Source organism: Sinocyclocheilus rhinocerous, unplaced genomic scaffold (genome assembly GCF_001515625.1).
Source record: "Sinocyclocheilus rhinocerous isolate Xijiao unplaced genomic scaffold, SAMN03320098_v1.1 scaffold1360, whole genome shotgun sequence".
Classification (NCBI taxonomy): Eukaryota; Metazoa; Chordata; class Actinopteri; order Cypriniformes; family Cyprinidae; genus Sinocyclocheilus; species Sinocyclocheilus rhinocerous.
The window spans coordinates 28,625-44,823 of NW_015666180.1; the positions used below are offsets into that span (position 1 = coordinate 28,625).

A 16,199-nucleotide genomic window follows, 5' to 3' on the forward strand; every position below is an offset into this window, starting at 1 on the left:
CACAGCAAAGCCAACTCTCACACTCACACACACACACACACACACACACACACACACACAGAACGAGAAAACACACACTCTCACACACACACACACACAGTACCGTGGCGTGAGTGTGCTGCGCGTCGAGGAACTCCAGAGGATCCAGAGCGCAGCTGGACTCGAGTCTGGAGATGCAGTCTGAAGATCTCACTTCAACACTCAGAGACAGAGTGTAAGGAATAACAGATGCGGAGGAAACTTCTGGAACTCCAGCCGCTGAAGCTGAGAGAACCACACAGACAAACAGAGACACTTTATAACTCCGGATCAATCTAGAGCCTTCATTTCTGACCGGAAGTGACCTGTGCATCAGGCTGATTTAGGCCGCAGCCGATTGGTTGAGAATTGCTGCTCCCACTTGTTATAAAAAGCTGTTTCGACTGCTGATCATGAAACCTCTGAACTACACACATTCCTAATGTAAAACCCCTTTAAAATGCATTAGATTTCTGCAGTTCTACTACATGATCAAGCACTCATTCTGCCGTGCAGATGATGCCACACACTCTCTGAACCTTACACTAACTATCAAAAGCTAGGAATAATTAAGATTTGATGTTTTTGTGCAAGCTGTGACAGTTTTTCAGGATTATTTGTTTAATAGAAAGCTCAAAAGAACATAATTTATCTAAAATATAAATGTTTTTGCTGTCACTTTTGATCAATTTGATCCATCCTTTATGAATCAAAGTTTTTTTTTAATCGTCTGAATGTGAACAAAATGTTTTCAACATTGATGATAATAATCAGAAATGTTTCTTGAGCAGCAAAGCAGCATATTAGAGAATACTTCTGTAACTAAGCTACAGATGTGGACGGTCGCGGTCTGTATATGATTATGATCTTGAGGTCTTCATCATCATCTCATGTTGCTCCTGAGATCAGTAAGGATCACCTGCTGGTGTGTATCGTGGGTTGAGTACAGCCGGCAGACAGAAGCGCAGCGCGTGATCGGCCTGGATGCTGAGCTCGATGATGTAGACGATGCTGATGGAGGCGTTCTGACCCGGAGACAAACAGCCCACACTCAGTCTGAACACATCTGAACTCTCCTCGCTCTCTTCCAGCAGAAACGCCTGCTGCCCCGAGCTCACAGCATCATCATACTGATCCCGCGCCTGCGAGAGACAAACTCATCCGTATCCACACACTCCAACACAATCAGACACATCAGAGAAAGATGCAGACTCACGCTCTGTCGGTCCTGCAGCTCGGCCCTGATCTCCTGCTCTCCGATCCTGGCGCTGAAGTGGCAGACGGCGGCGTCGGCGGGCAGCGGGAAGACGAACACGGCCTCCAGCGGACGCTGCTCCTCATTCACATACTGCAGACAGGAGCGGACAGACGCCACGTGATCCTGAACCTGCAGCTCCACCGAGATGCTCTTCAGAGGAACTGAGAGAGAAACAGAAGAAAATCATGACTTCTGTGGAATTACAAAGAGACAGACACAATATGAAACAAACTGTTAAAGCTTTGATTAAAAGGAAGAGATGTTTATACCTGGTTCGTTTTTTTCAGTCACGAGACCACAGCAGTTCACCATGATGATGCTCTGAGACAACAAATCAGTGTTTGCTGCACATTATATTTCATAACTTGTGTCTATTTAGACATAATCTGTCATGACTACACAATCTGCTCAAAAATAAACAGCTGCTGTAAACTTACATAGAAGCGTTGGACAAAATAATGGGATCATCAGGGAAATACATCTTTATTAAGGTATTTTACCACCACCTTTTAAGACAGCTTCCTTCTTCCTAGAATATATTCATATAACGTTTGAATAGTCTACAGTGTAAGAAACTGCCCAGTCTTCGTATGGCGTCCTTCATTCGACCGTTCTGAAGAATACAGCAGCTGAATCCTTCATGTGCTTCAATCACCCACAATCCTTTGCACATTCTCCAATTATTTTTTACATGGAGTTGTACACAGTGTTTTAAGAAATCTTCAATTACAAAATACAATTTCCTGCAGGTGCATTTTGAAATGTTTTAACTAATCTTCATCTTGTACTGAATAGACAGTTTTGCTGATTTCAGTTCTAGTTTCTGAGTATGAATTATCATATGCAGTGAAAGACAACATCCAAGCACTGTTTTGCCACAAACTCAACTGACTGGCTTCTCTTCTGTCTGATTTCACATCAGTCTCTTCAGACCTTAGCTGTGCATGAATTATCAGCTTCTAGAACTTCTGACCTGAACATCGAAATACTCTGTTTCAGTCGGAAACACTTCACAATACTAGAACAGTTTCACGTGGACTTTAAGCCAGATTTACAAACAGCACCAGCAACCCTCTTCTGGCGTTAAAACACCAACCAGAAACACTAGTGTCAGGATTTACTAAAGACACGCAGTTAAACATTAGCGATGGACACTTATTTCTGTGGCTGATCCTATTGCATATGCATTTGTATGAGGTTTCCTTCCAGAAGCAACATTTCCGGGAGGAGGGTATTTAAAGGTTATGGTCTGTGGAAACTAGTTTACTGGCATTTGCGACATTTAACGCCCAAAAAGCATGTATGAACCCGTTTTGTGCCTGTGCTGTTAGCAGATCATCGCTGCTCGTGTATTTGTCATGTTGGAAATGATCTGCGTCTGTATTCTTTCATTTGCTGATTGTTAGCAGAACTTTCCACTTCTGTCGCCGATGATTTGATGGAGGATCTTGAGCTAATTTGTTTCGCCCACTCTTCTTCTTATTGCCATACTTTGTGTTCGTAGTCATAATCGTAGACTGTTGTTCTTAAAACACCAAACTATTGGTCTGCTAGGATTAAAGACTTTCCTGCTAAACGGGTTTCCATCATTGGTCATTTCTCAATGTCTAACAAGTCACATATTTTCACCCACGGTTTGTGCTAAACACTGTTTAACAACTTTTTAAAAAAGCTAATCGGAACGTTCCGTTCTTCACTGTAGCCTGTAGCAAATGACATGATAATAATACCGTTTACATAGTGTCCAGCCCTGCTTTAAACACGCGACTACTAGAACACGAGTCTTCTGTTTTTGGCCAAACTGACAAAAAACATTCACTAGAAACGGAAAGCGATGAAATCATTTCGATGATCTTCTTTGCTCGTTTACAAAGTGAAAGTAAACCGAAAACAAGACTTACTGCTTTTAAAAACCCTCGGTGATTCAGCGACTCAGTAAATCAGATGAAGATGACTTTCTGGCTGAAGAATATCAAGAAGAAGAGTTGGTGTGGAGTCCAGAAAACGGAGAAATCGCCGCAGTATTTAAAGATGTGGCTCATGAATATTAAGTAGGCTATGACCTTCTCTGGACCGCCCACAGCACGTGATAATTAACCTTTAAACTCTCTTAACATGGCAAACTTATCCAGCAGATATGATTACATTGTAAACAATTGCCCCATGGCTAGCATTTCTGCTTTTATGAGGATAACGCCATTGTTTTGGTCATCAATATATCTGATAAGAATGATTAGTGTGACTATTTGTCATGAACACCAGAAAAACAAGCAATTTACAATATAGCGAGATATTGACCTGTACTGTTAGTGTAATATTAATAATAATAATTTTAACCTCCCTAATGTAAATATATCTGTCAAATTTCATTAAATTAACATCAGGCAGATTCCACTTGTTTCGATCCAAATATTCACATTGAAAAATGCATTCAGCAGCTCCAAAGACTTTTCATCTATACTAGATATTGTATATATGGTTTTGAACAAACTAAGATTCACATATGAACAGATATATCATAATGATATAATGAATCCCACAACAACCACATTTTATCCATATTTATTTTACTTTAAAAGTGCATCAACACAAATCAAACATTGCTGTATGAAACTACTGTAACAGAATCTAAAGAGGAATCTACATTTTAAAGAGTGCAATAGAAATAAACATTAAAAACATGAAGCACACGGCGTTCCACTCGTTTAAAGCCCTTGCAATTTGCTGTAAAGGTAAGAATGAGAAATATAAGAGATGATTCTCAAAGCAGTGTCTTTAAATGTGTAAATGTTGAAGCATTATTAATAATCATACCTGTCCTCCACTGTTCTGTTGGACGGATAGTAAACCTTGAAGGAGAAGCCACTTCTTGGGAAAGAGCCCTGAAAGCGTAAGACAGCAACAGATCAAACTCACAGAACGATCAGATTCCATCAGTCCAGCCATAACACACACACACACACACACACACACACACATATATATATATATATATATATATTTCATGTTCACATGAATATGGTGCAAGTGTACCGGGTTGATGCACAGGCAGTCGGTGTTGCATACGTTGAACGGGTCGTATTTGTCGGCGAAGACGATGACGTCAGGAACGGGATAAACGCGTAAAGCGTAATCATACGGCCAGTGCACCGGACACACGTAGAGCGGCAGCGGCGTCACATGACCTTGTGACAAGATGGTTTTCACAAACTGTTGAACAAACGCAAAATTAACCAAACACTTACTGTATATCAGCAAGCAATTCAGAGACCAGCGATCTGTAGAAAGCACTTAAGGAACTGATGAAATGACAAACCTGAGCACTTCATTTAGCAGAAAGCAGACATTTATGATCAGTATCACTGTCAGATGCACATGAATCATCAGTATTTTCCACAGATACACGTCTTTATATGACAAGTTAGAAATATTTTGCAGATTTTTGTTCATGTGTTCGATGTTCAAGAAATTACAGTCGCTGTAGCTTTTCTATCATAGGGAAACAGTAAAATATTAAAGACTGAGTGATATGACATTTTGAATAACAAAGCTCAAAAATATATAAGAATTTGATTTGTATATTGATATGCAAAGTCTAACAACTATCACCCTAATATCCCCATAATGACTATTTATAATCATTTTTGTTGTTTATTTGCAGTATAAAACATGTCTGCTGTTCCATTGTAGTTTAATAATAGCAAAACATTTCTTATGCGTTATGCTTATTTATACTTTGGCCCAATCCCAATTCTATTTTACTCCCCTTCACCTTGTCCCTTGAAACAGAGTGTGAAGGTGTAGAGGTCAAAATATTCCCCTAAGAACTGGGACACCACTACTATACTGTCACACGTCATCATACGTCGTCTAGCTCCTGGTCAATGCTGCCCCGCGACTTACTTAACCGTTTAAATACTCATCATCATATTTTCCAGCAATGCTGTTTTTGAAGTGAACTCACTCATTGTAAAGAGAGACGCACAGACACGCATATACACACAACTTTCATCTCTCTCTTGAATTGGCAATATTTGAGAAAATGGTTTAGCGATTTCTAATTATTGGGGGACTAGCTCTCTCAATGTCTACAGTGGTTATCGCCCTGATCAGACACGCAAATATATTGTGGCACTATCGTGCAGTCTGTAATGATATGACGTTAGCAATGTTAGCAAACTTTAGTGATTTTTTGCAAACATTTCTTTAAATAACATGACCGTAAATATGAACACATGATTGAATGTAACCGGTTTATGCTGATAATAGTTTGAAAGTGTGGTCCCGACTAATCTTCATTTGAAGGGCTATCTGGCCCCTGCCCTCCAACCAAAAGAGAACCGAGACCCAGCCCTTCACGTGAACGCACCAAACGGAGGGGTAGAAATGGGATTGGCCCTCTATGATCCAGTCATTATTATGACATTGGTATTGTAGTTGTATTATTAAAGGATCGTTAAATAATTATTTAAAATGCAAAGTATGCCATGTTATCATTTACTTTAAGCTATTTTTATTACCGGTATTTACTATTAAAAAAAAAACTGTAAATTGATCCAGTTACTTGATTACGGCCAAAGTAACTAACTGCTTACTCAAAAGAAATCAATAGCAACAGCTGTACAAACAGCTCATGACTATAATCTCAGAAGTCTGACCTCTCTCACTCACACACACACACACACACACACACAAACATCTATATATATATAAAGCTCTTGCTCACGTGAGAAGGAATGTCCAGGTTGCTGCTTGGGAGTCGAACACAGTTTCTGCACATCTTATTGACCAGATCTTCTCGAATCACCACCATCTCCTGACTGCAGTACTGAATCCTGAACACAACCCACACTGAACACATTGAGCTCACTCTTCTCACACACACAAACACAAACACACTCACTCTCACTCTCACACAGGTTTGTTTTTGTGAAAAGTGGGGACTCTCCATAGGCGTAATGGTTTTTCTACTGTACAGACCGTATATCCTGCAATACACACACATATAATACTGGTGTGCATCAGAGCCTTTAATTACCGTTCTATATTACATGCGCTGCTTACTGACTGACACACACACACACACACACACCGGAGATCGCATAGCTCACACACACACACACACACACACCGGAGATCGCACAGCTCACACACTCTCACTCACACACCGGAGATCGCACAGCTCACACACACTCTCGTCAGCAGAAACAGCTTTACACTTAAAGAGTATTCAGTCATTCAGAGCATGATTGACATGTGAATGAAGACGGTTCTAGTACGTCATTGACTGAAACGCTGCTCCTAACGTTATACCTGGGTAAAACTGTGCCGGGCCCGGGGTCTTCTGGTCCGGGAACAAACACAAAACGACTGCTGCAAAAACACGTTTCAGAGGAGTCAGTGAAGTCCATGACACTGTGTCGAGCAGTGATTCAGAAAGAGACATCACAACAAAAAAATCTTTGTCTGAAGCTTTCAAGTCAATTCAAATGTCTTACCTGTTGTGAATGCTGGGATACTCACAAATGAGATCAGCAAGTGCTTTAAAAGACTCTGCAAACAACATTGTTGCATCGAGAACAATTAGTTTAGCTTTAAACATGATCGTGCAACAGCAGCAGTTCTTCAGAGACGTCAAACCTTTGAGTGTTCGGAGCTGGTGTCTGCCGTACGGAGCTGAAGAGAAGTTCCCACAGAAGATGAAGCAGGTGGGCGGCATGGCAGAGTAGCCTGAAACCATTCAGCATTTCAGTCAATCACACACATACTAATTCATGAAGGCATGATGGGTGTGATTATTCAAGGAAAAGCTCACACTGTTTCGTTTCTAATGATCTCTAGAGATGCTCTAAAATGGAAGCAGCGTTTTTTGTTTTGCAGCCAATAAGAAAGCAGCTCCGTAAGCTTGATATTATGAAGAGAAATAAATACATCTGATAACAGAATCTTTAAATGTAATTATTCTCCATGCCATTATTCTGCATTTTGCTGGAAAGACTGATTATAGTTGATGAGAGACGAACACACGCTCTGATCTGTGATGAGACACATGAGGAAAAACACACAGACTACGAGCACAAGGACCTGTTTGAAGGCTGCAGATATTAACATATTGCGGTCAAATTCCAAACACGATTGCAGATTCAGTTTACATTTGCTTTAGCAGAGTGACCGTCGCAGCTCACATCATTTATTATTATTCATGATGATTTGAGCAATGCTAATAGAAAGCAGGATGATGTAATGCTTATTTTGCAGCACAGGGTGACTATATTAAAAGTGATGTTCATCATATCATGTGTGTTTTGGGAGATTGTTCACATTTGGGAGCACAAACTAAAACACGCGAGAACAAGAGAATCACTGGACCTGAGAACATGGTTTGGATCTTCTCCAGAACCTCCACACGGTCCAGCCACACGTCTGACACGATCACAAACATGGCGTCCTCGTTCTCCTCCTCCAGCTGCTTCAGTTTGGCCGATGCTTTGACCGCAGTGCTGGACGGCCCGCCAAAGAAGTTTATATTGCCGTAATAAGCCCTGGACACAGACAAGAAAACTCCATGTGGATGCAGAACTATGCCAGCGACACCGTCCATACTACAGTCAACAGAAGCTAACGCACACCTGGTGAAAGAAGAGGGTTCTGTGGGCGGGAACCCAAAAGCGTTGACGTGAAACACTGAATCCTCGTACCATCCTGTGAACACAGACAGATCATGTAATTACAGAGATCCACGATCCAGGGATAGAAAGAGCAGAACAGCAGAGCAGAACAGCAGAGAGAACGAGACTCGCCTTCAGCCAGAACGAAGCAGGACTCGGTGTAAAGACCGCTGTGGAACTGGTATGAAGAGCGTTAAAGAACAAATGGAGAACCTTCTCTAAGACAGCAGCACAAGTGTGTCGTGATAAACACAGGAAGGATATTGCCTTTGACATGTTGAGCTGCACTGCGCCGCTGGGGTCCTCCAGGTAGAACTTGCCCTGAAAGTACAGAGTGAGTATGAGCAGACACAACAGACTCATGCTTTAATCAAGACTGTAGAGTTTAGTAAAGACACTACAGATGTCCAGCCACTACTGAACCGTCCCTAACAATCAAACTATTAAAATACATTTATATATAACCCACTGTTGTCATGATTTTGGCTGCATCTGAAACGACTCACACCACTGACGTTGAGAAGTTAAGGTGAATACACTAGAAAACTGCACTCATTCAAGGCTGTGCATTTATTGCGTGGACGGAGCAAGCACATCATGTAAGTGTTTAAACTACACATGCACATGATAAACTCTAACTCTTTCCTCTCCAGACACAGAATTTACCGGGTTTCTGTGTTTTCACTGTTATACGCTCGGGGCACTATTACGCATCTCCTGAATGAGTGTAGAATCACTCGATCAAAAACACAGGCGAGGAAGACGCAGAAACGAGTGATCTCATATTTATGCATATGAAAAATAATGTGATCATAAACAATAAACGGCATATAAATGAAAACGAAATGTCGATCGAGAAAGTGGTAAAGGACTGCACGCTTTGGGAGCGCTGATGGAAGCCATCTACTGCATCTTTGCTTTGATCATCGCTCTTCATTATTTTGATGTATTGCATGTTCATTTACTCACACAACAAAATATTCTGGGGGCCATGAAATTTTAGCGAAAATCGTCAAAAATGCTGGTGGTGGCTGGCAACTTTTTTCAAAAACACTGGCGGGGAAAGAGTTAACTTACTGCTATTAAACTGAATTTATGAAGAAAACTTTCTGAAATATCCACAAAATTAATGCTGAAACACTGACATATGAATGTGTGGTTTACCTGTCAATCAGATGCATGTGAAAGTTGTGTTCATATTATAGCAACAGCAGGATCCTGCACACGTTTTCTTTCGGAGTCATCATTGGCTCAATTAATTTTAATATTAAAATTAAGTGAGTAAGAGACTATGTAATTCATTATGTATATGTGCTCTGATGTTGACAAATGCTCTATGGACAGAGTAAAGGTAAAGCTACGGCTCTGTTAAAACGCCTCCTTGACGTCATTAGTTAACTTTAACTCATAACAGAATTCATTAACTGAAGTCAATAATATAGACTAAACCCCCTTGACTAACCCACAACGAGCCCTTGACTAACCCACAAGCACAGACAGCTGAACAGAAAGGAGCATGAATGTGGAAAGTGAAGGAATACCTCTTTAAGCTGCGTGATCATGCCGAGAACAATCACTTCTCCGACTTTAGCTGTGCTGCCCAGAAGAGCCTCCACCGTCTTCAGCTGTAAAACAGTCACAGATCATCAGCACCGACTGAAAATAGTCTGCCTGCCCTTTAACCGTCTCCACAGTGAGCTTTGTGCATTTTCACCTGGAATTTGTTCCTCCCTTCGTCTGGAGCTGAACCAATAACAGGAGGAGTGAAGAGTTCATGCCTGTGTGTTCTCTGTAAACGAATAACGATTAAATAATGATAAACCGTTTACACCTGCTATTAACATGCATTTCAGGACTATGATTTTAATCACTGCAAACTATCAGTCACTGCATGAAAAGCCTTGTCATCTAAACTGCCCAGTGTGACCATGATGCATTAAGATATTATAAAGATTGTGAATTTCTGTTGAGCTACTGTGCAATGGGCCTCATTCATCAAACATTAGCAGAATTATTTTGTGTAAATTGTTTGTAAAGCTGTTCTGCTGCAAATTTTCGCTTTATGAGAGGGTTTGTATTTTTAAAAAATGTTAATATAAAAAAAAAATCACCCAGCCACATGTAAATGGCGGGAAAAACATTCAAACACACTGTTTTCTTTTAAGCAAACTGACAACAAAGCATTTTGACAACACTAAATGTAATATAATAATATTTCACAAGGTAGTTTGCCCATATAACTAGGTAATCTTTAAGACACTGAGGTTAAACTTACTAAAGTCCATGTTATGCTCAACTTACTCAGAATGCATGTCAGATCAGATAAAGGTGTTAATCAGAGACAGATGTTAACACCTGTCACAAGCATTCACATGTACACATGCTATGATTTAGGAAGGAAATAACTGGCCTGCTGCAAGATAGTGTATCTCTCTCTGAAGAGCTCGGCTTTATCTCTGGACTGACCGCAGAGTTTAGGGACCGGATGATTCGTCATGCTGATGCTGAGAGAGAATAAACACTGATCAACACTTCATATTCCTGCAGATGGACAACATCTTCAAGTTCACACAAACACAGCAGACGAGACACAACGCATACATCAGTGCTTTTCATCATAATGTTTTCACTCCAACATAAATCACATGCACTAGATTATTATTGACTATCGAATTATTTCTTACGGGACGAATTTCTTTCTTTCTGTGCTGAAGATGAATCGAGGCACGTCAAAGGCTCCAATGATGTTGAAAACATTGTCGCTGTGAGTAAAGAAGGTGAATGTCAGAGACAGAAGCACAAACAGTGTGTGTCAGTTCAGATGTTAATGAGATTCTCACATGGTTTCATCACACGCCTGACTGCAGTCCTGGACCGCCGCCTCCACCACCGACAGCTCCACCATACTGGACCCCACTGAGACACAGAACATCATCACCATCACCATCATTATCTTCATCATCATCATCATCACATCTTCATCACCATCTTCATCATCATCTTCGTCACAGTCGTCATCATCACCACCACCATCTTCATCTTCATCATCATCGTCATCTTTATCATCATCATCAAAACAACCACCACCAACAATCATCCTAACAATTAGAGGGCTGCACTGGGTTTGGGCTCCCGCGGGAGTTTGACCTTTGCTGCGGGCGGTCAGAACATTTCGCGGGAGACCCGCAGGGAATGTGGGATTTGGCGTGTAATAGAAATGAGTCAACACATGAAGTTAAGAAAATTAAAGCAGCTGTTTACTTGACAAAAGCAAAGCAAGGCAAGTCAGACATCTAAAAAACCATTCTCAACTGTCACTGGAAAAAAATGGGAAAGAGTTCAACTTCGTAAGATTTGATAAATGTGCAAAAGTGTTCGTTTACAACCGACATAAATCTGGCACCTCTGCCCTGAGGAGACATACCTGCACAGTTCTCTACGGTCAAAGCAAACTCTCATTCCCCCATGCTCACGTTAAACAAGAAACTACAGAACAATGTGTCGCACTTTGCTGTAAAGACATTAGACCATATGACTTTGCTGCCGGGAAAGGCTTTGTTGACATAGTTCAGCACTTTGTTAATGTAGCTGCTAAATATGGCACATTTGATGTGAGAGATCCAACCAGTGTCTCGACATATTGAGGGAAAGCACAGGCCCTGCAGTCGTCTGTGGCAATGGAGATAAAGCCCATCATTGAGGACTGAGGATTACCATAAAACTTCATTCATATCCAGCACCAGTCATTACACAAACGATGGTTTTGTTCTTGTTTCAATAGTATTGTTTGCGGCTCCATTCGAAAACAGTGCGTCAAAAACAGGAGAACAATAGAAACATGCTGTTCCAGAAACTCTGCTTTTGGAATAGACACGTCACTGCTGGTCGGCCGTGTTGTGTTTGTGACTGATCGCGGCGCTAATATAGTACACCAGGCTGAACGTCACCCTGTCCAGCGCATTCGCCCCAGACACCCCAGCTGTCTGAACTGTTGACCAGTGCAAAAAACTGGTAAAATATCTCAAACATTCAGGACTGCAGAACAGCTCGAAGACATCCCTCAAACAATCCATCGAGACCAGGTGGAATTCAAATCACGAGATGCTAGATTCACTAATGCAACAGCATGAGGAGATCTCCACATTGTTGATGGCCAATAACCAGTATGACAAAATAAAAACAGTTTGAAAACAGTCGTTGCGTTTCTCAAGTTATTTAAAGAGGCTACTAACGACCTCGAGTCCGAAAACTCCTCTCCAAGCGCATCACTTGGTCCATGGTCCGTCAAGCAGCATCCTTCGAGCCTGTGCTCTCCGAAGAACTGATGGACTCTAGTGACACATCAGCAAACCCCCTCCACATGATCTACAGAACTGCAACGTTCCTGACTCCCAAGATGCGATTGCTACGGATGTTGTGCCCAGATGCAAGAGATGACGTGATCAGAGGTGTGTAATATGAATATAGTTAAAATTAGGGGTGCTCTGATTGATCGGCTACCGATCACTATCGGCCGATAATCACGTTGGGATGATTGATCGGCGGTCTCTAAAAGGCCGATCTCAAGCTGATGGCGCTGCTGTGAGAGGTTTGGCTCGACATGCAGCGGCACCGTCTCAGACTCTGTCCAGCGCGGGTGAAATCATTATAATGCTTTAGGTGAGGTACTCACCTTCATATTTTTTAATTAAATAACCTTGTGCGAGACATAATTTCACAAACAGCGTGAGTGAATCACCGCGCGCTCTCTCTTTCTCTCTCAAAATACGCACATGGCTTCATTCACTTTCGTGTTAAGAGAGGAACGCACATAGAAAAGGAGCATACATTCGTAATCCTCGCACACAGACATCATCTTATAGATATGAGATCCATCAGGAAAATCCACTCGCTTCATCATGCTGCGTGTTCATGCAGGGCTTTTCTTTTTTGTTTGCAGAAGCCTTTCGCCGGAGATCAGGTTGCAGACAACAGCGAATCCATGATTAAGCTATCGATTTTTATCAAACTATCACGTTTATTTTTCAAATCCACTGGTCACAACTGAAAGCGTCGTGTCGGATTCGGGTCTAATTTCATCGGGCCTGTCTCGGGTCGGGTTTTTCTTTAAAAAAAATAAATTTATGCACGTCAGGTTCGGGTAGAAATGATTCGGGTCGATTCGGGTACAGATTTTAGGACCCGAGAAGACCTCTAGTTCACATTACTCCGTTTGCAGTGCGTATGTGGTGTGTATTTTTTAATTACCCACATTTTCAGAAATGAAATTCAGGCCCTGAATAAATGTCTAAAAATCCTGATTGGAGTATCACTATAAATAGTTATAAATGATAAAAAGAAGGCTTTAAAAAGATGGGTATCGGTGATCGGCCTCAAAAACCCTGATCGGAGCACCCCTAGTTAAAATAGGCTATATTGTTTTGAATATTATGTTATTTAATTTGTTTGTAGACATTCTAAAGCAAAATTATAGTTTAATTGTATTTGTGAAAAGAACAGACCTTGTATACGAATAATAGATTATTCGCATTAGACTTCCTAAGAAAACAAGCAATGTGCTTTGAAAATAAGAAATGAAATACATGCACTGCATTTACAAATTAGAATAAGTTTAATAAAGTCAAGAAATATAAAGAAATAAATGACAATGAATAAAAATCTTTAAAAAGTAATTGAATAAGAGTTTAGGACAAACAAACTCATTTTAATAGCCTAGGAATTAATGCCTTTTTTTTTTTTTTTTTTTACAATCCAATTCAAAGGTGCAAAAGAAATTATCCAAAAGATGAAGTTTTACGCAGGTCCTGGCCACAGCACAAGATAAACCACCTCCAGCCAAAAAGCAAAGCTGCTTCGACCGATTCACAGATTTCAGAACTAGGGATGTAACGATTACCGGTTTGATGATAAATCATGATAAAATACCTCACGGATAGTATTATCGTTTCATATTTTAATTATCACTATAACCGTATTTGATTACCGCGATTTGAACAACTGAGGATCAATAAATACCATCCAGCACAGGGCTCCAGAGTGACATCAACAGTTACCGTTACATCTCTATTCAGAACCAAAGCCCATCGCCGCTGAAATAGCAGAATATCTTGGCAGCCGACTCGCAGACAAACCAGATCCAGAGAATGTGCTTCAGTGTGGAGGTTCAACAGAGCGCTATCCTGTCCTCTCAAAATGTGCAGGTTTTATTTTGAGCACTCATCTAGTGCACCGTCAGACACTCGGTGTTTCTTTGGAGGAGAGACGCACAAGTCTGGGACCGCAGTCAGTCAGCAATATACTTTTCCTTCATAAGGAATGCGAGGCCCAGTGATCACATTCATTTGTTTGTTAAGTAGGCTACGTTATTTTTTTTTAGTATTACTTATTTTCTTTTTTGCAATAGCCTGTTAAGCAAGCTATTGTGAATGTGTAATCTGTGAGATTTTTTGAGGCATTGAATTTATTTTATTTCGTTTTGTATTTAATGTGTTTAAATTATACCTAGCCCATTTTCTAAGTTCTATGTGTTTATTTAATAAGTTAGTCATTTCATATTGTGCTTTGGCTTATTTACTTAAACAGTTTGTTTAGTTAATCGTTTGGTGCATGTGTATCATGCAGTACGTTTAAAACCTGAGGTGCCACTAGTTGTGGTTTTGTTTTAACGGTTAATGTTTTATAACGCTAATAAAAAAAATACCCAATGTTTTTGTCACGTGTGGTGCTTTGGTTTAGCATCACTTCACCTTATTTAAACGCAATCATGTTTAAAGCCTGTTATTCTGGATGTTAACTTGAACAAATATTTAGTCTGAGTATTTCTGTACATTTTTCACAAGCTCTGAGAGAAAGTCCACGGGAGCGGGCAGGTGCGGATTTAAAGGGGTCATGACATGAGAAATCATATTTCCCTTGATCTTTTGGCGTATAAAAGGTCTTTGTACCATTAATACATCCTGCAAGTGTCATAGCTTAAAACGTCCTCCTCATTATAAACAAAGCATTTATTTAATCAAGCTCCAGAAGCGGCTCGTTTGGATCTGAGGTGCAAGGTGATGTCACAGGGCACAAACATTTGCATAAACTCCGCCCCCAGAGTGACACGTCGACATAGGCCCCGCCCACTGGCGTTCAGTCGCTAACGGCTTGATCAGCTGAATGCGAGCGTCGCGTCAAAAGCAAATAGAAACTACAATCACTGCGCTATCTTGTCTACACTGGATACAGTAAACAGATGCGGTTCTCTTTCTGACACAGTCCAGCGCACGAGTCTGTCGTCAGGACAAATGCAGTCTTTGTACAGATATCAGAAGGAGCCCAGAGTAAGGAACAAGTGGACAGTTTATTTTAATGGCGTCCCGGATCGTGCCGGAGGATTTTGTTTTGTAATCGAGGCACAGTGTCATGGAGAGTCACAAAGAAACATGTGTTGAAAGATGAAGCGGTGCTAGATCTGACTGCAGCTGCATCACAAACCATAAGTACATGATTTCATAATGCTTTGTCAGGAAAATTACGGTTTTATTTTTTATTTTGTTGTCAAAACACTCAAAACATGCAATGGACGCTTTTCACAAGACTGTGATGACGCGTTTAACGGTCATCAGTATCGTAAATCCTCGAAAGATTTTCATATTTGTATTTTTTTTTTTTAATGTACATTTATAACACTATTCTTTGTATTATATCACCTTTGCATCAAATTACAAAAAAAACAGTTAACGCTGATGCAGCGTCTCTGGGAGGGACGGTAAACTCACAGCCGCTATCAGTCTCTCTCAATTTTTTCCTTTTATTGAGAGTCATGAAAACACTATCGTGGAGTTTTTCTTTTGCTATCGGAGCAAATGGGAAAGCAAGAAATATATTTGTGTTACTCTCCCATTCACTGCTCTTCAAGTTAACCCAACTATGACGACTTCCGCTGCTGAGAAACACACACACGTGAAAGAGGTCCATAGTGAGGGGCGTTGATACTGTTTCCTATGAAATGATGTTAGCCAATCACAACAGCGGCCGATTACTGAGAAGCCTTAAAGGACACGCCCCTTAAAACAGGTCATTTTAGACAGAGGGTCAGAATGAGGGTCATTTTTCCACATATTTATTTGTTTTTTTTGTGCAAAAAACTTTATTAACATTATAAGTAAACCTCAAGGTACATTAAAATAATTAAAAAAAACATGTCATGACCCCTTTAAGGAAACAGACCCGCGCAGGGCTCCAGAAACAATAACAATCATCTTCATTATACC

At 40.6% G+C, this 16,199-nt stretch overlaps 2 protein-coding genes across 5 annotated transcripts in view; both read right to left on the reverse strand.

The window, feature by feature from the left end:
- The window catches only part of LOC107732035 (von Willebrand factor A domain-containing protein 5A-like), a 16,121-nt gene extending 12,824 nt beyond the window's left edge, over positions 1-3,297 (reverse strand). For 3 of the 4 annotated variants that reach the window (XM_016543271.1, XM_016543270.1, XM_016543268.1), the window contains exons 1-5: positions 3,178-3,297; positions 1,546-1,597; positions 1,235-1,437; positions 938-1,160; positions 104-264 (exon numbers count right to left, since the gene is read on the reverse strand). In XM_016543271.1, the coding sequence (XP_016398757.1) occupies positions 104-264; positions 938-1,160; positions 1,235-1,437; positions 1,546-1,588 (630 nt within the window). In that variant the 5' untranslated portion in view covers positions 1,589-1,597; positions 3,178-3,297. The remainder of the gene's footprint in view (positions 1-103; positions 265-937; positions 1,161-1,234; positions 1,438-1,545; positions 1,598-3,177) is intronic. The other variant, XM_016543269.1, reaches the window with a different exon arrangement.
- Positions 3,298-3,822: 525 nt separating this feature from the next.
- Positions 3,823-16,199, reverse strand: part of LOC107732039 (DNA polymerase epsilon subunit 2-like) — a 13,106-nt gene continuing 729 nt past the window's right edge. Inside the window, exons 3-18 of the mRNA XM_016543275.1 lie at positions 10,785-10,860; positions 10,629-10,706; positions 10,355-10,448; positions 9,659-9,733; positions 9,486-9,569; positions 8,209-8,265; positions 8,077-8,125; positions 7,906-7,978; positions 7,646-7,818; positions 6,917-7,006; positions 6,775-6,829; positions 6,590-6,649; positions 6,003-6,243; positions 4,310-4,486; positions 4,091-4,158; positions 3,823-4,000 (exon numbers count right to left, since the gene is read on the reverse strand). Of these exons, the coding sequence (XP_016398761.1) occupies positions 3,982-4,000; positions 4,091-4,158; positions 4,310-4,486; positions 6,003-6,243; positions 6,590-6,649; positions 6,775-6,829; positions 6,917-7,006; positions 7,646-7,818; positions 7,906-7,978; positions 8,077-8,125; positions 8,209-8,265; positions 9,486-9,569; positions 9,659-9,733; positions 10,355-10,448; positions 10,629-10,706; positions 10,785-10,860 (1,469 nt within the window). The 3' untranslated portion in view covers positions 3,823-3,981. The remainder of the gene's footprint in view (positions 4,001-4,090; positions 4,159-4,309; positions 4,487-6,002; positions 6,244-6,589; positions 6,650-6,774; positions 6,830-6,916; positions 7,007-7,645; positions 7,819-7,905; positions 7,979-8,076; positions 8,126-8,208; positions 8,266-9,485; positions 9,570-9,658; positions 9,734-10,354; positions 10,449-10,628; positions 10,707-10,784; positions 10,861-16,199) is intronic.